The 27,407-nt window shown below is 46.9% G+C and overlaps 1 protein-coding gene across 5 annotated transcripts in view; it reads left to right on the top strand.

Moving 5' to 3' along the window:
• Window positions 1–27,407, top strand: part of FBXW8 (F-box and WD repeat domain containing 8) — a 67,056-nt gene that overhangs the window by 21,778 nt on the left and 17,871 nt on the right. For 4 of the 5 annotated variants that reach the window (XM_053368140.1, XM_053368138.1, XM_053368137.1 and 1 more), the window contains 5 exons: window positions 2–166; window positions 1,473–1,561; window positions 14,030–14,187; window positions 23,650–23,846; window positions 24,847–25,056. In XM_053368140.1, coding sequence (XP_053224115.1) covers window positions 2–166; window positions 1,473–1,561; window positions 14,030–14,187; window positions 23,650–23,846; window positions 24,847–25,056 — 819 coding nt within the window. The remainder of the gene's footprint in view (window position 1; window positions 167–1,472; window positions 1,562–14,029; window positions 14,188–23,649; window positions 23,847–24,846; window positions 25,057–27,407) is intronic. The other variant, XM_053368139.1, reaches the window with a different exon arrangement.

Here is a 27,407-nt window from a genome sequence, read left to right as displayed (position 1 = left end):
GGTTAGCAAGCCCTGGAAGGTCCTTGCAGAAGACCAGCTCCTTTGGTTCCGGTTGTGCCAAAAAGAAGGTTACCTGCCCAACAGTCAAATATCTGATTCTCCTTTCTGGAAAAGGACCCTCCGGGAATGCCGGGAGAAGGAGCAGGTTTTAAGAACCAACTGGAAGGTAAACTCTGCGGGGGATTCTTCTTTTGGAATCCATTATGACTCTATTAGGCAGGGGTGGGGGACCTGTTTTAGCCTGAGGGTTGCATGCTTGTGACAGGCTGGGCCAGGGGCAAAAGTCAGCAGAGTGATGAATGGAAATTTTAACCTTGTATAATAAGCTAGTTCCTATAAAGCAAGAAAAGGGGGGCCACTCTTATGCTACCCTTATGCTATTCATATAATCAGTTATCAGTAATCAATATATTCATATATGCTCACATATAGCAGGGCTTACAGTGAATTTTATAATCCATTTTGAATCAAAGGAAAGCTTTGCCTAAGCTAACTGCAAACTGCAAGTCCAGAACCGACCTTTCACCTAGTAACATCCCGTACCCTGAAGGAAAGGGGGAGACATGAATCAGAGACACTGGTACAAAATCCCCCTCAAATGCAGGCTAAAATAGTCCACAGAACAGGAAGGGCCAAACCACAAAACTTGGGGGAGGTAAGGCCAGGAGATTCCCTGAGTCTCATTTCCTTGTTCTGTCCGAACTGGGGAAAAGGTCAGACTGCGCATCATTTGTGCAGACAATGGAAAGCAGAAGTTAGGGAGTGAACTCTGTGCAAGGCTAGGAGCGTGGCATATGCACACTAATTGGTTATTCTTCGCTGTCTCATGACTGTCTCATGATCTGTGATTTGCTCAGGTATAAAGACCTCAGGATTTGTATGCTTCGGGGTCCCAATCTTTTGGAAACGATTCCAACTGGGTCCACACACACACACTCACACTCACACACACACACACACACACAGGATCATACATCCCTTTCCATCCAGACAAGCAAGAGTCATAATCTGAATTCAAGGAGGCATTATTGCCAGGCTGGTGAGAGGTACGGCTCAGGAGGGTGTGTGACTTAGGCAGAGGCATATGATGGGTATCAACTCTCAATGATTTCAGACAGAGAACTTTCATAGCCCTATCTAGAGGCACTGGGGGGCAAGCTTGGCATCTTTTGGGCACAAAGCATGTTCCCTGCTATTGAGCCTTCCCCTGCATACAGGAACACAGGAAGCTGCTTTCTATCAAGTCAGACCCTCGAACCATCTACCTTAGTGTTGCTGGCTCTGACTGGCAGCAGCTCTCTGTGGTTTCAGACAGGAGCCTTTCCTAGCCTTACCTGGAGATGGTCGAGATTAAACGTGGGGGCCTCCTGCATGCACAGAGCTATGACCCTTCTGGTGATGGGGAAGCAGAATGGTTGGGATTGCTACGTGGCTGATCAAGGCCAATGCCGCTCCCTTGTCTTCCTCTGCAGAACCGCATTGGCGCCGTGAGCCAGCTGCAGTACGAACTTGGGAAAGTTCTGTGCGATGTGCATTCTTGCGACGGGGTTGTCATTGCCGGGTAAGTACATGGTAGTTGGCTTCCTGAGAGTTCTGTTTTGCGGACTGAACACTTCTCCCACCGGCAGCCTCGCTGGATGTTGCGTGGCCAGTGCAATGGGCTGTATCCAATGTAGCTGTGAGTTAAAGTCGCTTAGCTGTATACTTATTGTGCTGGTGGAAGGTTGATGCACAAGGGGAAATGCGCATTCGTTTTCAGAGATTGTTGGGCTGCAAGAATCAGCTGTTGCTCAACAAGCTTATGCCAAAACAACTGTTGTTCTAGATTCCTTTGTTGGCCAGCCTTTAAATTCTGCCATCCGCTGGAGCAAAGGTTCTTGTGCTAAGGGTCTGAGAATGTTGAGTGTTGCCTAGAAGAATTGAATTGACAGCCTAATTGAGGTTCTCAGGGGAGGGGAGGCTAAAGGAGTACAGCAGGTTCAACAGAGAATGTTGGATACAGTCCACAGTGACCTCCTGGTGTTGCCAGACTAATTATACTTCTCATCATCCCTAACACTTGGGGCTGATGGGAGTTGTAGACCAAATATCTGGGGGACTACAGGTTTCCCATCCTTGCTTTAAGACTGTAAAGTTTTATAAACTCTCAAACACAGCTCTACAAAGTAGCCATCTTCCGGGCTCAACCTGCTATCACAATCAATCATTTTTTGCTCTGTGTGTGTTTGCATCCAGTCTTTCTGGCCAGTTACACAGATCTTACAAACTTAACCAGAATAGTATCCATAATTCAGATAATTTGCTAGCAACACAAAGGTATCACATCTCTTTTGCTGTTGATTTACTGCATGTCTTAGAAGTGGCAGCCAAAAAAATTATCTCTTTTTTTTCTTGTAAGATTTTCCTTGTTTTGTGTAATGGACTAACATGACTACGCCTCTGAAAATTCCCAGATGTAATACATGGGTAGGCAAACTAAGGCCCAGGGGCCAGATCCGTCTCAATAGCCTTCTCAATCCAGCTCACGGATGGTCTGGGAATCAGTGTGTTTTTACATGAGTAGAATGTGTGCTTTTATTTAAAATGCATCTCTGGGTTATTTGTGGGGTATAGGAATTTGTTCATATTTTTTTCCAAAATATAGTCCAGCCCACCACATGGTCTGAGGGACAGTGGACCGGCCCCCTGCTGAAAAAGTTTGCTGACCCCGATGTAATACATTCAAAATAAATTCTGAAAATCCAGATATGTGTGTGCATGTGTGTGTGTGTGTGTGTGTGTGAGAGAGAGAGAGAGAGAGAGAGAGAGACCATAAAACTTGATCACCAAAAGCCAGCTGATTTCAAAACCTTGGTCTTGGCTTCAGGAAAAAGTTCCATACATTGACAGTGGCATATCTAAGCAGCTCATGGGATCTCCGCTGAGAAACAAATGGTTAAGTATCCATGCAGGTCCTAATATCCACAGCATTTGATTAAGCATACTGGTATTTCAAGGAGATGAATCACTTAAGAGGTTTCTCTGTTAAACTTGGGGATTCCAACAGAAACCCTGGAGGGAGACTTGTCTGCTTGCCTGCCTGCCTGCCTGTTTGTTTTATTTAGAGCATTTGTGCGCCATACTTCAGCTCCCAGAGTGACATAAATACTATCAGTTCAAAATAATAATAGGCAGTCTCCAGTCTCAGGTTTATGATTTTGAAGAAACCCTAAAAATGACATAAGGGGAAAGAAGGGAAGAGGGGAAAATCAAACTCGGGCGTGTTAGGTATTTGCATGATGGGTCACCAAACACACATCTTGGCTAAGAAGAAGAAGAGTTTGGATTTGATATCCCTCCTTTCACTCCCTTTAAGGAGTCTCAGAGCGGCTAACATTCTCCTTTCCCTTCCTCCCCCACAACAAACACTCTGTGAGGTGAGTGGGGCTGAGAGACTTCAAAGAAGTGTGACTAGCCCAAGGTCACCCAGCAGCTGCATGTGGAGGAGCGGAGACGCGAACCCGGTTCCCCAGATTACGAGACTACCGCTCTTAACCACTACACCACACTGGCTCTCGAAGAAGAGAGCAAGCCAGTTTTGTCCTGTTAGGTTAAGACATGAAATCCACTATCCTCTTTTCAGAGTGGCTACCCAGGACCTGAACACTATTACCCCATGCCCCTATGGTTTCCACCAGCTTGAATTCAGAAGCATTAATAACACTGGAGGCAAAGTATAGCTCTTGTGGCTTCCAGCCATCAATACCCTTATCTTCCATGAGTTAGTCCAGTCCTCTTTTAAAGCCATCCAAGTTGGTGGCAATCGCTGCCTCTCCTGTGGGAGCGAGTTCCAGAGTTTTAGCACTGCTCTTCATGAAGAAGTCATGAGCTGGGTTGCAGCTGGAGCTCTTAAGGGAGCTGAACACTGGTCCTTATGGCAGAGAAGTTGACAGGACAGCAGAGGTGACCAAAAGGGAAACAGGAGCCTGAATCTGTGCTTGAGAAAGTTACTGTCTAAGTAACTAAGTATGCTAGAGCTGAAAGCATTGATTGATCCACCGATTGTGTGTGTGTGTGTGTGTTTTTAATTGAAGACGGTCTCTGTAAAACAATGTCTGTTGCTGATGTTACTTACTTGGGGCTTAGTCACTTATTTGCCTAAAAGGGGGCTTAGAAATTTGAAACCTCTCAAAACACTTCTTTTTCCAGAACTGGCTGCTCAAGGGGGTGTTGGGGAGGTGAACTCATTTAGCTCAGTGGAATTTGAGATTTTCTTTTTTCTACCCCCCCCCCCCTCCAAGAGCCTTGGCTCGTCTTTGGATTAAGAGCCTGACTGATGTATCCCCAAACCATAAAACTGAATCTGTTATTTAACAGAGATAAAACTTATTATTGTGGCTTTTAGCTGAAATGCTTGGGGGGGGGGGAAGAGAGGCAATGACAGTAGTTAAAAGCTAAACTCTGCTTGATACCCTTTCTTCATGCCTTGGAACGGGGTTTGAACTGGAGTGCTGAATGTCTCCCCTGGGCTGCATTTTCTGAACCACCCGAGAGAGATTTGTCCACTCCCACAACGGCACATCGTTTCTATTTATCACCACAATTGCTTTATCTGCAATGCAGAGTTGAAAAGGTTTATTAACGCAGGTCTTTTAATGCCCTGAGCCTTATCAATTCTGATCCTACGGTTTAAAAGGGGGGGGGCCGGTGGCTTTGAGAATGATTGTCCCAGGTTAATCAGTAATCTTACCTTGACCTAGACTGGAGTATATAGATCAGGTAGAGTCCCTCTCTCCCTCTCCCACCCCCCCTCTCCTCACCTCCTCCCAGCACGCCCCCCCCCTCCGCTTTCCACCCTCCCAGTCTTTCAGAAGCCACCAAGCGGGCGCTCAGTAGAAGTGGTGATGTCATACGAACTGTGAAATTGGCTCAGCCCTGCCATAAATCAATGTATGGTATTTTACAGCAACACTTCATTTTAATGATACATTTTTGTAGAGTAGGATTAGAGTCAATTGTCTGTATAAAATAAATATATATCTCCTGCTCCATTAATGCCAGATTCTTTGAGTGGTGGAGATGAAGGCAGCTTGAACTAAATTCAGGGAGTAGTTCTTTCCTCCGCTTTTCTTTTTCTTTCTTTTTCAGGATGAAATGTTGAGAATTGATTGCCTCCCACTAATAGCTAAGTCGGTATTGACTGTGCCCCTTCAAAGGTCTTAATTTTTGCAACCCGCACCCCCCCCCTTTTGGAACGTGGCTTCAGATTGCAGCTGGTGCGAGGCCTCGTTCAGGTATCTTTGGCAGAGAGGCTCGTGACATTTTGAGGACCCCAGGGAGGCGGATGTTTGCGCAGATTCGGTCTAGCTGCAGAGCTGCTGATATCTGAAAAGACCATTTCTGGAAGCAGCCAAGCCACACGGCAGTTCGGCCACTGCTTTCCCTCTGTGAGATCCAGACATTTTGCAAGCTTTTTTGGGGGGTCTAATATGACACCACCCCAAGCAGCATCCACTGTGGTTTTGCTCCCCGCCTTTTTTGTGGGGTAGGGGACATAAAATCAGGATTAGATATGGTCATCATAAGACCAGTTCTTTTCTGAAAAGCAGAGTAAACGTTATTGGTGCTAGCCACTGCTGGAAGCATCATGCCTCTGAACAGCAGTTTCTGTGAATCATCATTGGTGAGAGCGCAGTCTCACTCAGGTCTTGCATGCCACAGTTCTGGCAGGTCTTAATATCTTGACTGAAACTAGAACCCTTCTCACCTTCATCTTAGAAGAGCCAGTGTAGTATAGGGGTTGAAGTGTCAGACTAACACCTGGGAGAGACCAGAGTTCCTATTCCCAATCGGCCATGAAGCCCTTGGAGTGTAACCTACTTCACAGGGCTGTAGTGGGAATTAATTGGGATGGGGAAGAACAACTTTCAGAAGACACCTGAAGGCAGCCCTGTATCGGGAGGTTTTAAATGCTTTATGTTTTTAGATATGCTGTAAGATGCCCAGAGTGACTTAGATGGGTAGGGTATAAATGAAGAAGTTGTTGTTGTTGTTCTTGTTGTTGTTGTTGTTGTTGTTGTTGATGTGTGCAGTCCTGACTTGCTTGGAGAAAAATGTGGGGTGTAAATGCACTACAGAAGCAAGGGCTTTTGTGGCCCTCCCTGAGCCAGTATTGAAGCACACAAATCTAGCTTCCTAAGAAAAAGAGCCTGCCGGATCAGGCCAGTGGTCCATCTATTCCAGCATCCTTTTCTCACAGTGACCAACCAGATGCCTCAGTGGGAAGCCTTGCAAGCAGGGCACAAGAGCACTCTCCATCCCAGTGGTTTTCCAGCAACTGGTATTCGGAAGCATTCCTGGCCCCCATTGTGGAGGCAGAGCAATAGCCATCATGGCTTATAGCCATTGGTAACCTTCTCCTCCAAGAATTTGACCAGTCCTCTTTTAAAGCCTTCACTGCTTCCTGTGGGAGGGAGTTCCATAGTTTAACAGTGCACTGCTTGAAGGCCTTCATGTTTCTGGCTGTGGCCAGTTGCGTTTCTCCGGGAAGGATACAAGTAGGGTGTGAAGGGAACAGCCCCTGTGCTTTCCCCTTCTCCTGGTCCCCAGCCATGCTCCAGAAGTAGTAATGTAGGAAAGCTGCCTTCTCTCCGGCCAGACTCTTTATCTACCCAGCTGCATTCAACACTTTCTATCTCTCTCCATGCAGTCCCCTTTGCACCTCTGTGTCCCCATGAGAAAGAAAAGCCCAGCAGGGAGGCATGGCCCAGCCATAGAGGGTGGCAGCTAAAACGCCATCCCTACACTGGTTGGGTCATTGTCAGTCACACATGTGACCTAACCAAAGAGCTCAGTGCACAGAACAGCGTAGCTTGGCTGTGTGTTCCCAACTGCTTGCCTTCCTGCCAGCTCTTCTGTTGCAATGGCACAAAGGTGTGCTTTTTTGTGAGGGCCTTCCCTTAGAGAAGGAAGCTGGGTTTTAGAAGGAGACTGACTTTTGTCTGTCCGTCCGTCCATCCCCCCTCCAGTCCCCTCCACCACAGGTTGTCTGAAACAAAGAAATATAACCTAATCAACAGGGCTAATTTTAGAGCGCCGCTGTGGGAGTCGAGGCCCCCAAGGTGTCTTACGCATGTTAGCTGCCTTGACGCCCACTGAAACCATGTACAGCAATCAGCCTGAGCCTCAATTTACCCAATTAGAGATGCATAGAAAAACTGGTCTTACCAGAAGCAGGCTCTCTCTCTTTTTTTGAAGGAAGCTTTCCTCTTCCGTGGTGTGTTCTGGCTATTCTTAATGAGCATGTGAATTTATAAAGCAAAGTACTGGTCCTGCTAACCCCTAGGGAGGGTGCGGGAACTGTGGCCCTCTGGGTATTGTTGGACTACAAATCCCATCAGCCCTGGCTGCTGGCCATACAGGCTGAGAGAGGCAGCCACTGGCCCAAAGTCTCCCAGTGGGCTTCATGGCCAAATGGGGATTTGAACCCTGGTCTCTTCCAGGTCCCAGTACGGCACTCTAACCACTACACAACACTGGCCACATATTCATGGTACAAACATTTGAAATCAATGGGCTTAAGTTAGTCACAGTGATTAATTTCACTGGGTCCGCTATGAGTACATCTTAACTAGCCGCAGCCCATAGCATCTAACAGTTCTTATATATTGGTTGACTTAACGTCAATAAAAACCAACCGAAGAATTAGAGAGAAGGATGAAGATGACTGAGGAAGGGGGGATGCATTTCCCCCCCACCCCACCGGCTAGAGATTAGGGGAGTTGAAAACAGATCGATAGTCTCCAAGCCAGCTACTCATTTCTCTAATCTGGAATTGTTCCTTAAGGCAGAAGAGAATTTAGACTCCAGAATGCGATTCATAGAGGAACAACTTGAACTCCCCATCTGCAGATACTTGCTATTCTTTTTGTTTAAACAAAAAATCTGCTGTATGCTAATTGTCTACAGCACCAAGTGTCCTTGAGAAGTCTGCATTTTGCAGTGCCATCTTAGCGGCTTTTTTTGTAAGCCTGGAAAGAAGAAGAGGGAAGGGAGAGGGAGAGGGAGAGGGAGAGAAAGAAAGAGGTCTTTGCATTGTTTTGAAACCGGAGGCCCACGTGTCACAGGCTCCTGTCTCTTTAAGCTGCGCATCTGAGACACGCAGCCATAGAAAAGGCTGGTTGTATCCAGCATTGATTAGGGGTGAGGTAACCGCAAACATTGCAGCCTCCAAATGAAAAGGAATCCAAGGTCTGACCCAGAAAACAAGCATCGTAACCGCCGCAGCGCAAAGTGCTATTGATAAACACGCGCTTGCCAGATTGAGTTCTCTGATGTCAGGCCATAAGCACGGGGCTCTTTAGAAAGGCGAGTGACGGGAGAGCAGGCGCTCTCGGCCCCACAGCTCAAGTGCCTATCAATCAATCTCCTCGCATGACTGAATGGGAAGAGAGGTGAAATTGAAGGGTCCGCCCCCCCTCCATAGACGAGATGAAGCCATCTTAAGGGGGCTGTTTTCTTCCACTTCCACCTGGCGAACGGTGTATTCCATGCTAGCGTTGCCACCTATCCAGTGTGGCACAGTGGTTAGAGTGTCATACTAGGACCTGGGAGACCAGGGTTCGAATCCCCCACTCAGCCATGAAGCTCACTGGGTGACCTTGAGCCGGTCGCTGTCCTCCCCCCCCCCCCGGCCTAACATACCTCACAGGGTATAAAATGAAGACGGAGTGACCCACATACACCACCTTGAGTTCCTTGAAGAAAAATGAGGGATATCAATGCAATAAATATAAGTACAGTGGTACCTTGGGTTACATATGCTTCAGGTTACGGACCTCCGCTAACCCAGAAATAGTACCTCGGGTTAAGAACTTTGCTTCAGGATGAGAACAGAAATTGTGCTCCGGCGGCTTTAGGTTAAGAACAGTTTCAGGTTAAGAACGGACCTCCGGAATGAATTAAGTACTTAACCGGAGGTACCACTGTATCTTCTTGTTAATCCAGTAAAAGTACAGTATATTTGAAATTTGAAACCAAGGGATCTACCAGGTTCACAGATCACGTTATTTATTTGCATCCCACCTTTCAAGGTGGTGTACATTGTTCTCCTGCTCCCAATCCATGAGCCCTTCCTGTGAGATAGGTTAGGCTGAGAGTGAATGACTGGTCCCAAGGTCACCCAGTAACCTTCATGGCTGAGTGGGAGATTGGAACTCTGGTCTCTCAGGTCCTAGATTGGCATCTTAACCACTGCACCACATTGGCTCTCATTAAATCAAAATGTCAGCCTAAGTATAGAGCAGGGTAGGTTGGAGACCTCTGGCTCATGGGCAAGAATCAGTCTCCCAGACCTCTCCATTTGGCATGCAGAATCACCCCCCCAACCAGGTGCCTCTGCCCCACACCTGATGTCAGGTGTATGGCAGGTAGAGATGCATCCTCAGGAAGCTCAACCCAGCAGAAAGCAGGATGGACCTCTTAAGAGTGATCTGATGCACATGAAGTTCAGTCCTGCTTAGTTTCCTCTGGGAATGGCCTGGTGTGCCTGAACCTTGTAGGACTGAGTTCCTACTCATTTGCACCCTGCAGAAAGCAGGATCAGAACATTAGAAGAGCCCGCTGGATGGCCCATCGAGTCCAGCATCCCGTTCTCACAGTGGCCAACGTGATGCTTGTGGGAAACCTGCAAGCGGGACATGATCACAAGAGCCTTCTCCCCTCCCATGGTTTCCAGTAAATGGTACAGTGGTACCTTGGTTCTCAAATGCCTTGGTACTCAAACAACTTGGAACCCAACCACAGCAAACCAGGAAGTAAGTATTCCGGTGTACAAACTTTTTTCGAAAGCCAAACGTGCTCCGTTTTGAGTGTTATGCTGAGGTCTATCTGTTTTTGCCATTTATTTTGTGTTTTTGCTTTTGCGGCTCTTTTTGTTTTGTTTTTGTGACTGTGTGGAACCCAATTCAGCTACTGATTGATTGATTGTGCGTCTGCAATACATTGTTTATTGCTTTCATTTTATGGATCACTGGTCTCGTTGGATAGTAAAATTCATGTTAAATTGCTGTTTTAGGGGTTGTTTTTAAAAGTATGGAACAGATTAATCCATTTTGCATTACTTTCTATGGGAAAGCGCACCTTGGTTTTGGAATGCTTTGGTTTTGGAACGGACTTCCGGAACGGATTAAGTTTGAGAACCAAGGTACCACTGTATTCAGAAGCATTACTGTCCCTAACTGCAGAGGCAGAGAATAGCCGTTGTGGCTAGTAGCCATCCATAGCCCTCTCCTCTATGAATTTGTCCAATCCTCTTTTAAAGCCGTCTAAGTTGGTGGCTGTCCCTGCCTCCTGTGGGGGTGAGTTCCATAGTTTAACTCTGCTCTGCATGAAGAAGTACTTTCTTTTATCTGTCAGTATTGAACTCCCTGCCCAGCAGCTTCCAGAGTCTTGGAAGGTTCCTGAGCAGTGTCTGCACAGCTGCAGAACCCATGCATGTGTGTGACTATGCAGAGATAACAAAAAACACATCATAATTATAATAAATCAGTTCTAAAATTTAAGCAGGTGGAAGAATCCCTCTTGGAAGGGCAACAAAGACTGCTGAGATGCCTTAAATCAAGGGTTGGGGACAGTTTTCAACTTGAGAGCCACATTCCCTCATTGTTAACTTTCCAAGGGCCTCGGACCCATGGAGGGTGGGAAGGCCTTATTCATTTTTTCAGCCTGCCTTCAGAATGTGCAAGTGTTTAAATTAAGCAGATGCTCACCTATGAAGCCCAATGGCAGATATTTTGAGTTTATGCACTGTTGGATATTAGGTTTTCTAGGTGTGCAGTGACCAGCCTCCTGTCTCTTTCTTTCCAATCAACCAGGAACCAGCTAGACTTCTCAGTTTTGACTAGTTTAGAATGTCTCCCGCTCTTTCATCAGTAAGATATTTCTTCTTCTTCAAAAGATATCTGTTTGCCAGCAGTGGTGCTATGGACGATCCTCTTATTGACGGCTTATTTTGGGGTGTGTTTGTCAGCTTTGCGTGGCGTATCTTGCAGTTGTACTTTGCACAAACACTAATTAGACAGCCATCAACACTAGGGGCCAAAGGCTTACTAACAATGCAACAGTGATAGCCGAGTCTTAATTGGCTGAGTATAATTGCCATTAGGCAATGATAAGGACATCTGGGGCTCTGGAGAGAGATTGATTTTGGCTTGGCGACTCGAGCTTTCCGCAGCTTTCCAATTTTTATTTTTATTTATTTATTTTTTCTCCAGGAAGTTGCCACTTCGTTGGGATAACACCCAGCTCCGTTCTGCCTCTTGCAGAGTCAGCCTGGCTGAAGCACCTCCTTTGTTTGGTTCTCATTCGCGCCTCGGTCTCTGCCAGCAGGCTCGAGAAACTGGATGCATAAGAAGCAGAGCCAGGGGTCTTCAACGCGGTGCCTGCGGGCGCTAGCATGCTCACCAGCACCCCCTGTGGCTCCTGCAAAAGGTCTCCGTAAACATCCCCTCAAACATCCACAATGCATGAGCAGCTCTCTGCTGTTGCTGCTCAGTTCCTGCTTTCACTGGCCCTGCCTCACAAGCCAATATGTCACGGCAGCCATTTTGTGATGTGTGACGGCGCCCCCCCTGCATGGCAGCCATTTTGTGACTGGCTCCTCCAGCCCTTTATCAAAATTCCAAATGTGCCCACTGGCCTCAAAACAGTTGGTGACCCCTGAGTTATAGCATGTCACTAAATATGGGCCAAGCATACCCCTTCACGAGAGACCGTTGATGGCACTTCCTGGCATTTCTTCTTCAGTTCAAAAGCTGCCACGTGGTTGGTGGGGATTTTGATGAGCTTCACCTCCCCACTTCCCCAGCACTATCTGTCCTGTCAAAATCTGAGATCCCTCCTCCAAGAAACAGCTTCTTTTAAGTAAAAGCTTAAACTTCAGGAGGCCTGACCACACAACCCTTGTGTCTTGAATAGCTTGATGCTGTGGCATCCTTTGCTGGAAAACAAAATTGAGATGCCGAGAACTCCCAAGTGAACCTTGGGATCAGCGAGAGGCTGGATTTGGCATCTCAGAAAGGGCTGGGAAGCTCTACTCTTGTCCTTGTCCTAACTGGTCCTGAGGAAGGAAGCAGCATAGACACAACAGAATGGCCTCAGCACTTCTTGTCAGGTTTTATGCTCCTTCGGGTAGGCCTGGAAGAGACTGTTTGTCCGCAGTCCTGGAGGGAAAACCTGTGGGAGTTGGGGAACATCTGGCTCGCAAGTAGTATTCAGCCTGCTAGAGTTCCCCATTTGGCCTGTCAGACCATTCCTCCTCTCCCCACAAACAACATCTCCATTATACCTGATGTCATATGCCTCACCCACCTGTCAGAGTTGGACCATGGGGTGGGGAGATAAAGATCTGGCCCACCGGACCAAAACTATCCCCCAACCCCTATTTAAGAGTCACCACCATGCTTGCTTATGTTGGTCATCTGTTCCAACTGCGTGCAACGGAAGCTCATCTGTGACACTCTCCTTTTGAGTTTCCCCCTGATTTTCTTTCATCGCATCCAAGCAGAGGGAGCTGCTTCCAAGTCATAGAGAGCTAGGGGTCTGTTTTGCTTCCTGTACATAAGGATGGAAAAAGAGACCCCTGCTGGGTCAGGCCAGTGGCCCATCTAGTCCAGCCTCTTGTTCTCACAGTGGCCAAGCAGGTGCCCCAATGGGAAACCCACAAGCAGGACCCAAGTGCAAGCTTATTGTTGCGTCCCATCCCCCCGCTGCCGTCCCGTGGCATTGCTACCTCCCAGCATGGCAGAACTTGCATCAGCAAAATGGCTGAGCTTTATCTTAATCACCCTAGTGATGCTTGAGGTAGATGCAACATCTGTTAGGTACAATGCTGTATCAAGAGTTCTGAGGATTTTCTAGGTCCACCGAGTCCAGCATCCTGTTCTCACAAGGCCAGCCAGATACTTATGGAAAGCCCGCAAGGAGGACCTGAGTACAATAGCAACATTCCCCTACATTAAGAAAGGAAAGCCAAATAGGGATCTCTGCGTTTTGCCTAAGGATAGAACTGAGCAACAGCTGGTTGCTGTATTTGCAGAGGCGGGGGACCAGCCTCCCCAGGAGTCCTGGGGGCAACTTGACACCTGCAGAGGTCCTGAAAGTCTGCTACTGTCTTATCACGTTCTGCTTTAAGACTGTTAAAACACGCAGGCAAGGAAGGCTTGAGCAACAGGCCTTTTTTCCACATCTAGTCCAACAAAAGAGTCCTGCGTAACTCAAAAGCTTGCACCCTGTTTTGTGACTCTTTTGGTTGGCCTAAGAAAGGCATATTCCTCTAGTAATAGTCATCACAACTCTACTCTGTTAAGAGGCCTGCTGAAAATGTTTTCGTTTCAGGAAACCTGTCTAGACAGCTGATTTAGGTGCATTTGCTCCAACTTTTTATTGGTTTTATCTTGTTTTTTTAATTGATGTTTTTATGTATATTTCTCTTTGGGTTACCTTTTGTCACGTGTTGCGTATACTGTAATGGGATTTCTGCACCGCTTGGATAATCCCCACCCCATCCCCCGAGCAGGCAATATATAAATTTCCTAAATAAATAAACAATATGGCGTTCGGAGGTTTTCTAATAGGACAGCATGGCTACCATTTTTGTACCCATTTTTTGTGTGTATCACAAGTCTGGAGAGATGCTGCTGAACTCCCATCTCCCCCAGCTATGGGCCACACTTGCAGGGGCCGACTGGAGTTTCTCTTCAGCAACACCTGGAAGGCAAAGTTCCCCTACACCCGGCGTTGCCCTTTTGTTCACTTGTGAACGCAGCTGGTAGCATGAGTTTAAAAAAAGAAAAGGAAAACCAAGAGCTTTCCAGCCTCATTTGCAAAAGGGTCTTGTTCCTGTCAAAGTGGGAGGCCGAGAGGAGGAAATGGTGGATGGGAAGAGAAACACCTTGCTTTTGCCCACAACCACCGAGTTCCTTCTCCGTTGGCTCCCACTGACTCCGACGCTCGCTTTTTTTTTTAACCCGTTTCCCGCTTTCCCTTCCAGCTACACGTCAGGGGATGTGAAGCTGTGGGACACTCGCACCTGGGACTACACCGCTCCTGCCCTGGACCCTGAGCACGGTTTGGCCGAACCCGGCCCCCGGCCGCACGCCTCCTTTGTGAGGATAAACAGCTCCCTGGCAGCGGCAGCTTACGAGGACGGTAAGTTAACGGCGACTCTTTCCTAATATTGTTTTCTAAAAGCGTCCCCCCCTCCCAGCAGCTGCGCCCAGCTTTTGTGTGCTCGCGTGTGTCTCTGCGACAGCGACTCTAATCCTTTCTGCACACAACGTGTGTGTGTGTGTGTGCTCACACTTGCTTTTATGTGGGGAAAAGTTGGCTGGTAACCCTCGGTGCATTAGGAGGCTTTGGATCGCGCTGCCCATTAAAACGGCTGCTTTTAATTCCTCATGGAGCTGCCACTCGGGGTAACCGTGCCAGGCTGCAGCCCAGCCAAACTCGTCTTGAGCAAACAACTTGTTTTGGCTCTCTCTCTCCCCCCCCCCTTTTTCTTGAGACGCAGGGAGATCAGCTCACGAGACAAAAGAGCGAACCAGATATTGTTTGATGAATGCAAATCCTGGGCCTTCTGTCTCATTTCCCTTCCTCTCCCCGTCCCCTGCCCCATCTCTGGTGTGCTGAGCACACAGAGAATATATAGCAAAATAAAGTCTGTGGATCAGCTTTGATCTGCCTTTCCTTCTTGGACAGCAAGAGAAGGTGGCTGGCCTGCAAAAGAAATGCACGTGTCCATGGCCAAAAATGTGTGTTGGATGCACACTTGCAGAGGGAGACAAGAGTGCGGGGGGGGGGGAGTCTCTTTCTGTGGGATCTAGAGGCCCTCTGTTAGGCATGTTTTCCAAATGAGCAAGCGTGGTTGTTGCCGGAAGTAGCATGGCCACCTGTGCAGCTGCACTCAAAAAGGCCTGTCCAAACTTGTTGCGTTGATCATGTTTAACATGCAAAGGATATTACGACTGTTTATCATCTTTGTCCTCCTAGCACCTCCTGGTCAGGTCGTTCTGATTTGCGCTTTACAGCGAGAGAGATAGAAACCAAGAGTTGGGGGTAACGTAAACTGGTCCCAAGTTGTTAAGGGCTTTATACAGACCCTCCAAGTGTCCCTATTTTCCAGGGACAGTCCCGGAAAATACAGAAGCCATCCTGGTTTCTGATTTGATCCTGGAATGTCCCACTTTTCCTTAGGATGTCCCTGTTTTCATTGGAGAAATGTTGGAGGGTATAGAGCTATGCAGCCTCCAAGCCAAGGAGATAAGTAACTATACAACCTTTAGAAGACATCTGAAGGCAGCCCTATATAGGGATGTTTTCTTTAAAAAATGCTTAATGCTTTATTATGTTTTTATACATGTTGTAATCCACCTAGAGTGGCTGGGGCAACCCAGTCAGATGGGTGGGGTATATAGAACAGAACAGAATGGGCATATTCATCTGAGAAATGTTGGAGGGTATGCTTTATATGCTAATAGTAACACATGCCTACTAGTTTGCTCCCAGACACAATTCAGAGTGATGATAGTGATAACCTTATAAAACCCTCAATGGCTTGTGCCCAGGACACCCAAGGGATCACATCCTCCCTCCTTCCAAAGATCAGAAGGAGAGGCCCTTCTCCAAGGACTGTTGAGGATGATTAGCGGTGGGGCCTTTTCAGTGACTGCACCAATACAGTGGAATAGCTTTCACCATAAAGCACGGATGGACCCCTCTCTGGCTGCCTTTTGCTGATGGGTAAAAACATTTTTGTCCCACCAAGCTTTTGCCTGCTAAGGCCATTTTTACTTGCTTCCTCTGAGGTGGTTGCTTTTCAAATGGATTATAATGTGTTTTATTTGTTTAAAAGATTTTATCTTTATTTTCATTTTTACACTAATTTCAAACAGTTACAACCTGCCATCCATGGTGCAGTGCCATTCAAATGGCAGGATATACCATATTTTTCTGTGTATAACACGACCACATGTATAAAACAACACCCTATTTCTGGAAGCCCCAAATTAAGAAGTTTAAAAATTAAGAAAGTTGTTGAACTTTGCAAAAAGATTGTTGAGCATCTTTTGTAAGTTCCCTGGGCGGTTGTTGAGCTGTTTTCCGATGATCCTCCGCTGTGGCTGATGGCACTGTCACCGTGTTCCTGAATGGGCAAGCAGCCCATGTATAAGACGACCCCAAAATTTTCTTATACTTTGAAAAATACGGTAATATATTTTTATATACAGTAGGTAAGTCAAAATAAAGTGTTGGATCTCTCCCCCACCACCACCATTGTAAGTTCTGTAGTTATTTCATACTACTGTTTAAGCCTGCCAGGCACTGTGTTACTGAACTGTGGCCATTAAATAGGTAACATTTGACCAATAAAAAAGCTCTAATTGTTTAAGAAACCTAAGCTCATAATGTATGAAGAGGGCCTAAGTCAGCTTTCCGCAGCCTCTCTCCTCCTAACGCCTTGGACTACAAAACCTATGGTCCCTTGCCAGCACAGCCAATGGTCAGAGATGATGGGAGGTATAGTCCAAAAACACCTGGAAGTCCTTTCCCAATGGCATATAGGAATAGAGTGAGCTGCTTTATCCCAAGTCAGATCATAGGTCCATCTAGCTCCACACTGCCTACCTTGACTGGCAGCAGCTTTCCATGATTTCAGACCAGGGTCTCTCCCATCTTTACCTGAAGATGATGGGGATTGAACTGGGACCTTCTGCCAGCAAAGCAAATGCTCTACCCACTTGAAGCTGCAGCCCTTCCCCCTTTTCCTTCCCACCTCATTCTTCCTTTTTAAAAGGGTAAGTTTGCTGAGACTTTTCTTTCGCATCTGGAGCGGCAGGGGAGAAGAGACCAAAATAATTTGCTCTGTTTTCAAAGCTACCTCAAGGCCTTTATTCCGTGCTTTTCCTCAACCCCTGCTTCCTTTTCTTTTGCGTACGTGTGTGTGCATGCGACCAGCACCGAGAAGCCATCTGGTAGCAATAGGAGGCAGCGCCGTCGGCCTCCTCTGTTGAAGCCACTCTGCAAACGCGTTCGACACGACACCGTTTTCTCCCTGCTCAGCAGAGCTCAAGCTGCGATGCCCTTGGCAGCCGATCTTCGCGAGGAGCCGTCAAGGCGGCTCCTGCCCCTTCAGAGGAGGCCTTGTCATTCTCACAGCCTGCCAGTCGATGCAGCAAGTTCTGTGGGTCACCTCGCCGACGGCGTCCTTCTGCTCTCACCCTCTACAATACGGGTAGCCAAACACAATGCACCCTTCAGTTGCCGAAATGGACCCCCGTTACCCCTTCGACTGTTGACAGTGCAGGCTTGGGGCTGATGGGAGTTGTAGTCCATCAACATCTTGAGGGCACCCAACTTGGCTACCCCTGCAATAAGCTGTTAGCTCAATTGGGACCTTCTCGTTTGCTTCTCCTTGCTCTGCAAGCTAATCCTGGAGAAAAATGGTCCACACAGTGATGGAGCTAAGCGTTTCAAGGAATCAGAATTGCTGTGGTGAAGGTTTCCCTCTCTTTTTGGAAGGCAAAACTCAGTAGTAGGAGCAGCAGTTGCGTTTCTTTCAAAGTCATACAGAAATGAGGGGCAGCGCCAGCAGGGGAGCCAAGAGGAAGAAGCATTGGCAGGTCACTCCAACTCTCAGAAGATCTTGCTAAGATCCTTAAGAGGTGAGGAGCTGCCCTTTCTGGATGGGGTTACACTTCTTCTGGAGGAATAGGCGCTCAGCTCAGATCCATCACTGCCATTGAAAGCACAACTGGCATCATAGAATTACAGAGTCATAGAGACAGATGAGACCCAAAGGTTCCCTCTAGTCTAACTCCCTGCAATGCAGCAATCAAAGCGAATGGATACATGACAATTGGCCATCCACTTTCTAGAGAATTACCATATTTTTACATGTATAAGACTATATCCACCCCCAATTTTTTCAATTTTAAAATTGGGGGTTGTCATAGATACATAGATTGTGCATATGGGGGATTTCTTTATTTGGAGTCCCAAAAAATAGGGTTCGTGTTATACACGAAAAAGATACGGTAATTTAATTCAGCTTTGGTTATTTGTTCTGTGTTTTATAATGTTAATGATGTTCTAATGATTTTATCGTACACCATCACAATATTTTTAGGAGCTGCCAGTTTATAAATATTCTTATAAATAGAATAAGATGGTGCCTGGGGCTTACATATCAGCTTCAACTGGTGGTTCAGTTGCAATCCTATCTGGATGGTGATTGAACCTGCTTTCAGTTGCATTTTATTCTTCCTCAGAGTCACTGCCTCTGAGACTTTGGACTCTGGGATTTAGGCAGCTTCAAATGTTCCTTAAGTTCTGGCACTTGTAAGCCTTTTTCTCACCCCACCGGGAAACTGCAAGGGGCTACGCTGTTCAAATCCATGTCATCATCCTTAGAACTTCCTAGCGTCTGCCATGAGTTGAGACTCAGCCATTAGGGTGAATGGGGTCCTGCCCTGCCCTCAGCCAGCCTATACCTGCCTGCTTTCCTACTTAAGACCAGTCCAGTGGGTTGCCTGTCAGCTTCCCCCTCATTCTCCTCTACCTCATTGTTGACCTTGTAGAACTCAGCAGGAAATAAGATGAGGACAAGTAGAATGAGTTGGCTCTGCCTTCTACTGGCTTTGACTCCACCTGCTACTGGCTTTGACTCCGCCTTCTGCTGGCTTTGACTCCATCTGCCACTGGCTTTGACTCCACTTACCGCTAGCTCCAGCTTCACTTCCTGTTTGGGCTCCTTGCCTCCCTCCCTTCCAGCCCAAACAGGCACCAGCCACACACCAAAGAAGTGGTGGAATCTCTTCCCAGCTTTGCCGTCTCATCCCTTGTGCTCACCTACCCTTGGAAGCCCAAGGTGGCTTGGCATCCGAATCCACAGTCATGGCGTTCAAATTCCAAGTGGTCAGACTCCTTATTTTCTTTCGCCTTGTTTCCCATTGTCAGCACTGGCTGCCTTCCACTTTGGGTTTTTTTGTTGTTTTTGTTTTTGTTTTACTCCTCTAATTGCCTTCCACGTTGCCTTTACCCGAAATGAATCAAATCAAAATGCTTTTCCTGGAGCATTAGATAAAGCAGGGGAAGGTTTTCTGGGTAATGAAGCAGATGCTTCTAATGCAGGGGCTGGAAGGTGGGGGGGGGCCTTGCCAGGGCTCCATCTGCTCCATGCTTGCCTGGGTCTGGCACAGAGCCACAGCCTTGAGGTTTGGGGAGGGGAGGGGGGAACACACAGACACTGTTTGCTTTCACCCCCTGCCCTGCACAGGTCTGATTCACACCATGAAAAGTTTTTGTGTTGCCACAGGAAGGTGGGTAGAAACGACCCACTTTCCATGGTGGCGCTCATGCAAACAAAGGCAGGGCAGCTAAAAAAGCCAATGCAATTCTGGGCTGCATCAATAGGAGTATAGCATCTAGATCAAGGGAAGTAATAGTGCCACTGTATTCTGCTCTGGTCAGACCTCACCTGGAGTACTGTGTCCAGTTCTGGGCGCCACAGTTCAAGAAGGACACTGACAAACTGGAACGTGTCCAGAGGAGGGCAACCAAAATGGTCAAAGGCCTGGAAACAATGCCTTATGAGGAACGGCTAAGGGAGCTGGGCATGTTTAGCCTGGAGAAGAGGAGGTTAAGGGGTGATATGATAGCCATGTTCAAATATAAAAAAGGATGTCACATAGAGGAGGGAGAAAGGTTGTTTTCTGCTGCTCCAGAGAAGCAGACACGGAGCAATGGATCCAAACTGCAGGAAAGAAGATTCCACCTAAACATTAGGAAGAACTTCCTGACAGTAAGAGCTGTTTGACAGTGGAATTTGCTGCCAAGGAGTGTGGTGGAGTCTCCTTCTTTGGAGGTCTTTAAGCAGAGGCTTGACAACCATATGTCAGGAGTGCTCTGATGGTGTTTCCTGCTTGGCAGGGGGTTGGACTCGATGGCCCTTGTGGTCTCTTCCAACTCTATGATTCTATGATTCCTCTTGTATTCTTGCAAAGGGTATCTTGCTTTGTCCACGTGCATGTGGAACTGCCTTATGCAGGATCAGACCATCGCTCCATCTAGCTCAGTATTGCCTGCACTGACTGGCAGCGGTTCTCCATGGCTTCAGAGAGGGGTCCCCTCGCACATTCCCAGGCAGGAAGCAGCTCTCAAGGAGGGTGAAATGTAAGCAGGGCCCTGGAGGAAGCTCCTCAAGCCAGATTCAGATGGCCTCATCCGACCCCTGGACCAGAGCTTCCCCACCCTCTTTTAAAGCAGCCTAAAAATGTCAGAAGCAACCCAATGACTGTTGTCTAAAATAACCTCCATAACCACCGCCACCATTGCAATGGTGGTTTGGACTTGGGTGGCTTGCTCTCTGCAGGGCTGTAGTCTTGATCATGATGCTCCCGGTGCTCATTTTTTGTTTAACGCTTTAAAAAAAAGTGTTAACTTGTTTTTATGGAGCCGGGGGGGGGGGCAGCTGCTGTTCCATGCTTTTCTTCCTCCCTTTTTTTTCCCCTTTTGAAAAACCAGCTTAGCTGTTATTTACCTTTCAAACAATCAACATAATAGCCATTATGCCTCAAAGTAAATTTGGAAAAATCCGACTCGGAGTGCCTTACGGCTCCACTGGGGCAGTTTTAGTTGGGACTCCTTCTCTTTTTTTGGCTCTTTGATGGAAGCCTAATTGCAGTTTTGGCTCTGTTGCGCGCAGAACAAGGTGGCTAATTGTTTAGGCAAATAGATTAATTCAAGTATGCATCCCTAATAATGACATAAAGACAACAACAACCCCAAAATGGCTTCTGTGATGGCTTTTTGCTCCCAGGACAAGGAGTATAAATCTTTCAGAAAGAGTGCCATTAGATAGCTCCCGAGATTACGGGCATTATTTCTCAGTGGGGGAGTGCTTCTAAGGCACCAAAATAATCTTTGCAGAAGTGCACATAAATATGTTTAAAATTTTGTTTGGATGCCGTTTCATTAGCACACTCTTGCTTTGCTTCCTTTGGGATGTGGGGGAGATGTCTGCAATCCGTCTGCAGCTGCCTTCTGAGTCTTCTGGAAGCCACCATTCTCCCCATTTGTTAAATTCAGATAGGGAAAGGAAATGTTACCAGCTCCGATTCCCCTTGAACTTCTGAAAAGCTGTGCTGGAGAAACATGAGGAGCGAAAGTTTCTTGCTGTGATTGGGCAGAGTTGCAAACGGAGGGGAAAGGGCATAGCTCAGTGGTAGAGCATCAGCTTTCCATGCAGATGGTCCCAGGTTCAATCCTTGACATCTCCAGGTAGGGCTGAGAGATACACCCTACCCAAAACCCTGGAGAGCCCCTGACAGTACTGAGCTAGATGGAGCAATGGTCCAACTTGTCATAGTGATCAGCCATAGATCATTGGAGGAGCATCTGCTTTGCATGCAGAAGGGTCCAGGTTCAATCCCTAGACTCTCCAGTTAGGACTAGGAGAGAACCCTGTCTGAAATCCTGGAAAGCCACCAACAGTCAGTGTAGACATCACTGATAGGTGGCTCAACAGGTCTGAGCCACTATTTGACAGCTTCTTACCTTCCTATGCAAGCCATGGGGAAGGTCCATAGTTCAGACTTGGATCATCTGCATGCAGAAGGTCCCAGGTTCAATCCCTGGCTTGTCCAGGTAGGGCTGGGAGAAACTATTTGTTTGAAATCCCGGAAAGCTGCTGGCAGTCAGTGTAGACATTACTGAGCTAAATGGACCCTTGGTCTGACATGGATTAAGACAGCTTTATGTATTCTTATGCAAAGTGGAAGTTGGGTAGCCACCTTGGAGAGCTCCCTGTGGAACAAGGGTCAGGATTAAGCTGCACATGTGGAGCCTTCAACAGGACTTCTTCTTTTTTCTTTATTATTTTTTATTTAAAGCTTGATAGAACAAATAAAAAATACAGTGGTACCTCGGGTTAAGAATTTAATTCGTTCCAGAGGTCTGTTGTACTCTACAAAGATACACACCACTTGTGTTTCATAAAAATTGAAAAGAAAATAGAGAACTAGAAAAAGAAAAGAAGAAAAACTTCAAACTCTCCAACTATTAGCTTTAAATATATATATAACATTTTTGCCTCTTAATTACATTAAACTCTTCTACTTCCCGTTAACCAACCTTATCTTTTTTTTTAGTCTTCAGACCCTGATACCACAAGTTCATTTTCCTTATTGCGCAGAAAGTCCATAAGGGGTTTCCAATCATTAATAAATGTCAACAGTGATTTTTCTCTAATTAAGCACATCAACTTTCCCATCTCAGCCAAATCCATTAATTTCAATAACCTTCCATAGTAGGTAATAATGAGTCCTTCTATCCTTGTGCATGTAACAGTCTTGCCACTATATATTGCATATAGTTTTCCGTATTATTTTTCTAATTGTATATCCATAAGCCCCAGCAGAAAAAGCTCTGGTTTCAGTTGGACATTAACCTTCAAAATCTTCTGTATCAATGTATGCATTTGTATCCACTATTTCTTAGCTTTTTTTTTACACTACCACCAAGTGTGATAAAATGTCCCTTTTTGTTCCTGACATTTCCCACAAACATTTGGAACATTCTTATGCAGTCTAGCTAATTTCTCAGGAGTTAGATACCAATGATACATCATATTATAAAAAGTATCCTTTAAGTCATAGCACAATGTATCTTTTAACCCTTTAGTCCACATGTGTTCCTACTGTTCCATTGGCATATTATAACCATTATTATTTTTTGCCCATTTACCTTCAACAGGACTTTGGCTGCTCAGGGTTCCTGACATCCATTCCCTAAGAGAAGGCAGCTCCACTTCACCACAATTCTCTATTGGTGGTTGTTCCCCCCCCCCCCCATTTCATTCAGGGCATGCCCATGGCTTCTGACCATGCTCCATTGTCATTGGGCTTTGAGTGATAGGAAGGTGTCCACCCTTAGCTTTTTAAAATATTGTGGGGCTGAGCAGGCTAATACTTCCTTCACCTTTCTCAGCAGCCCTATTTAGGCTTCAGTTTTGCTGGCATTTGCAATAAGCCATGGTTTGACTCCTCATGACGTACAAACATGGCCTTCGTCTGTTTCTGGATGGCTGCATGCCAGGGCGAGTTGCTGTGTAGGGAACTGGCTATGTCACTGAGCTATGCTTTTCTTACATGAAGAAAGCGTTTGTGTCTCATGGAATACATTAAGGAGTGTATACAGCTCTTAAGGAGTATATACAGCTCTTAAGTGGCTTCAGTCCTATGCCAATTTATTCCGCTTGGATGTCCTCAAAAGCTTCTCAGCTACTTCTTCTCTTGTGGGTGGTGCCGGTGAGGAGCTTATATCTGTCTCTATATTGCTGCTTTCTTGTGAAAATCAATAAAAAAACCTACTTTCATTTGTATTCAACTGACCGTCAATCAGTTTCATTTGGCAAGCCAGATTCTGCTGGCCTGCCCTTGCTGAGATTCAGGTGCCCCCTGAGATCTCATCAAATGTTAGCGATTACTCCATGGAACGGATCTTGGTTTGATTAACCCTCCAGATGATCTTGTGGTTGGCAGCATGAATAAAAATGTTCCACCACGGCTACTGATTCTCCATTTTTATTTTTGTTTCTGTTTTTCTGGTGTATAGGGACCATTAAGGTGTGGAGCCTGCTGGTCGGCCGTGACCCAATCCATTGCTCCCAGCACAATCAGAAGATACAAAGCTTGGCCCTTTCGGCTGAAGGGGCGACGATAGCAACCGCATCCGCCTTCCAGGTCAAAGTGGAGAGCGCCAATGACAAGGGCTACTGGGAGACGGCTGCAGAGTTTGAAATCCAGAAACTGGTGAGACTACAGCGCCCATCGTCCCTGACAATTGGCCATGCTTGCTGGGGCTGATGTGAGTTGGGAGTCCAAGAATCTGGAAGGCCACCGGTTCCCTATCCCGCAACCAAAGAGCCCAATTCACCAGATCATTCAGGTGCTAAATGGCAGCTACAGATCTGGTGCTCTTCTCTCCCTAATACAGGTTTGAGGGACCCTTTGGCCTTCCTGATGTCAATGGACTACAGCTTCCATCAGACATGGCCATTGGCCATGCTGGCTGGGGGCTGACCTGCTCTAGGAATCCAAAATTATATAAACAGTTGTACCTTGGAAGCCAAACACCTTGCGAGTCGAAGGTTTTGGCTCCCAAAAACTGCAAACCCAGAAGTGAGTGTTCTGGTTTGCGAATGTTCTTTTGGAACCCAAATGTCTTGTGCAGCTTCCGCAGCTTCTGATTGGCTGCAGAAGCCATGCCTTGGTTTTCGAACGTTTTGGAAGCCGAACGAACTTCCGGAACGGTACCACTTCCAAGGTACCACTGTATGGAAGGCCACAGAGCTTCCCCATCCTGACGGGTGTGGGGACCTGGTGTCTTGGTAAAGGTGGGTTTGGTTTTACATCTCTAAACACTGTAGTGGAGAGAAAATGCGGAGACGGGGCAAACCAGCCAGATGGGCTGGGCGTAAATAATACCATTATTATTGTTACATCAGGTCCATTGCTTTGGGTGGTTGTTATATGGAGCTCTGGGATGGAAGGAAATTGCCATCTATGCTCATGCCCAGCAAAAAAACAAGGGCCCAAGGAAGTTCTTTTATACCATAATTCAGAAGGTGCTCCACCACAGGGTTATGGCTCGTAACACTGGAAGAAGCCAGTAGACAAATAAAAAGGCAAAACACCAGTTGAATTTTTTTGTTGGTGTGGGGTCAGCAGAGAGGAAGGGAAGCTGTTGGAGAGAAGATGAGCCCCAAAGCTGAGGTTCTTGCAGTCACTGTAACCCCCTGACCCCTTGCAGGTAGGCTCACTCTGCCTGGTTCCCTGCGTTATGGGCCTCCCTGTGGCCGTAGCCACTGCGGAAGATGTCGTCTATCTGCTGAAGGTTGGGGACTCAGCTAAGGTCCTTCATTCTGTCTACGGTCAGCCTGCCACATGCCTGGATGTCACCTCCAGCGAGGCAGCGTTTGGAGTGAAAGGCTTCGGCTGGTTGATCAACGAGACCAACAAGGTATTTCAGCCTTTTGTTCTGCAAAACGTTTTGAGTTGTCCCCTGTATAAGGCATATCAATGGTTGCTCGCTCATGATTGACTCTCCTGTATTGTGTGGAAATCTTGCTAATTACTTTTATGCCACAACTAACAATGAATACCATTTACTCTGCCATCCTAACATCGCTGTTGGCAAGAGCTCTCTAGGGCAGGAGTGAGGAACCATTGACCCTCCAGATGCTTGCTGAACTACAACTCCCATCAGCCCCCAGCAAGTATCACCAATGTTCAGGGATGATGTAGTTCAGCAACATTGCGGGGGGGGGGCAGTAGGTTCTCTTAACCTGCCCTAGAGGCATGAGATGCAAGTTTTGCCCATCTGCCTGGTGTTGTTGCTGTTGAAAGCTCCGAAATGACTCACTTCGTATGCACCCAGCAAAGTTTCACCCTAGTTTTAAAGGGAACATGGGAAGGTGCCATCTCCTGAGTCAGATCATTGGTCCATCTAGTTCAGTGTTGTCTACATGGACTGATAGTGGCTCTCCAGGATTTCAGACAGGAAGATCTTTCCCAGCCCTCCTGGAGATGACGGGAATTGAAACTGGGGCCTTCTCTCTTGCAAAGCAGGTTCTGTGCCATCAAGAATAAGGAACAACCCCCTGTTGTTCCAGTAGAGGCCAAATGCAGCCCAATATTTGCCCCACCTCACCCTCAGCAACTGCATTATTCCCTTGACACAGAGGCCGAGTCTTGATTTGTAGCAACAAATGTGCCTCATTTCCTCGCAGAGGGAGCCAGGCTTTTTTGTACAGCTGTAGGCCTCTAGGGGGAACTGTTTGCTTTTTTATAGGAGACACTGTGCTTTCCTTGTGAGACTCTGCGAGCGACAAGAACTCCTTGGAACCGATTGTGTTCCAACTGTGCAGCTGTGTTCCAAAGTGTGTGACACCTAGGGGAATTTAGAAGCTTGCAAAAAATAAATAAATGTTGCAATGCATGTTGTCTGTGTTGGTCAGCCAAAGGATGCTCCTGCTGACACCAGAGGTGCCTCATACAATTACAGGTGGCAAAGTGTGCATGTTTCATAAAGATTTCAAGAGGAAATGATAACAGCGGCTCTGTGCACAGTGTCTGATCTCTGCTTACCTTTCCAGGGTGTTTATTTTTTACAGCGACAAAGTAGTTCCCTCAAGCCTAGTTAGAAGGCCAAGGTTTTCCTGATCCTTGGAGTTAAGAGTGCCTTTCTTCAGGGGATGAGGTTGAGGAATAGGGCTGGACGATATATTTATATATCGTCCAAAAGCAGTTTGAAGTCCATATCGCTCTATTGGTTTCATAATTTTTGACCTGGCAATATGTTGCAAATCAAGATGTGTGTTAGGGCTGGACGATATATCATCCAAAACCGGTTTGAAGTCTGTATCGTGATACTGGTTTCATAATTTTTGGCCTGGCGATATATTGCAAATCATGATCTCTCTCTCTCTCTCGCTCTCTCTCTCTCTCTCTCTCTGTGTGTGTGTGTGTGTGTGTGTGTGTCTGTGTGTTAGGCTAAAAATCACAATGCTGGGAAAACTGAAGCCAGCCAATGTCTCTACATAGCTCCATGCTTATTTCAGACATTGTGATAGATCGGTATATCACGATGCTTAGCTGGTGATATATTGCAGTGTTTAGATGGTGAGAATGTCACATTGCCATCCTCAAAGAACTCCCCATTAAAGCTCAAGTGTCCCCCTTTCCATTGGAGGTACAAGACCCCTGGAGCTGATGGGGCCCCTGCCCCTTTCAGCCAAGGTGGCGTTTGCCAAGCTGTTGCTCTCCACATATGGCTCCAGCTAAGGCTGGCTGTTGCTGAAGCAACATCAGAGCTTTGCTCCCATGCAGCATTCAGGAGGAGCGCTGGGACAAGGCTGGCGTTGGCATCATAACAAAAGTGCCCTGTCCATGCCCCAAATGAAACCAGAAGAAAGAGCTCCGCGGGAGCCTCCCGAATGGCGCTCTGTGGATTCGGAGTGGTTTCCTAATGTAGGTCTGAGGTCTTATTGGTGTGCAGTGGCAGATGGTTCGCGAGGGGCATGTATGCTAATGAGGGGGAACTGGGCTGAAGGAACCCAGACGGTTAGGATGTCTCTGACAAGGACACCGGCTTGCTTGGCGTTCCCGCTCCTGCTGACATCATGCCGGAAACTTAATTACGAATGTCTATTATGATAATTATTCCCCAGGCGTGAAGGGACTTTGCATGGGTTGATTATGGTGGTCAGGAGGCAATGATCAATCTCCAGGTTGATGCGAGAGACATATCGCTGCGTTTTGGCCTGTTTTGGAGGGATGGAGCCGTCTCCCCCGCTCGGCAGTCATGTTTCA

The sequence above is a fragment of the Podarcis raffonei genome, chromosome 16 (genome assembly GCF_027172205.1).
Source record: "Podarcis raffonei isolate rPodRaf1 chromosome 16, rPodRaf1.pri, whole genome shotgun sequence".
Classification (NCBI taxonomy): Eukaryota; Metazoa; Chordata; class Lepidosauria; order Squamata; family Lacertidae; genus Podarcis; species Podarcis raffonei.
The sequence above is the reverse complement of the archived record's forward strand: the minus strand, read 5'-3'. Positions and strand labels throughout refer to the sequence as shown.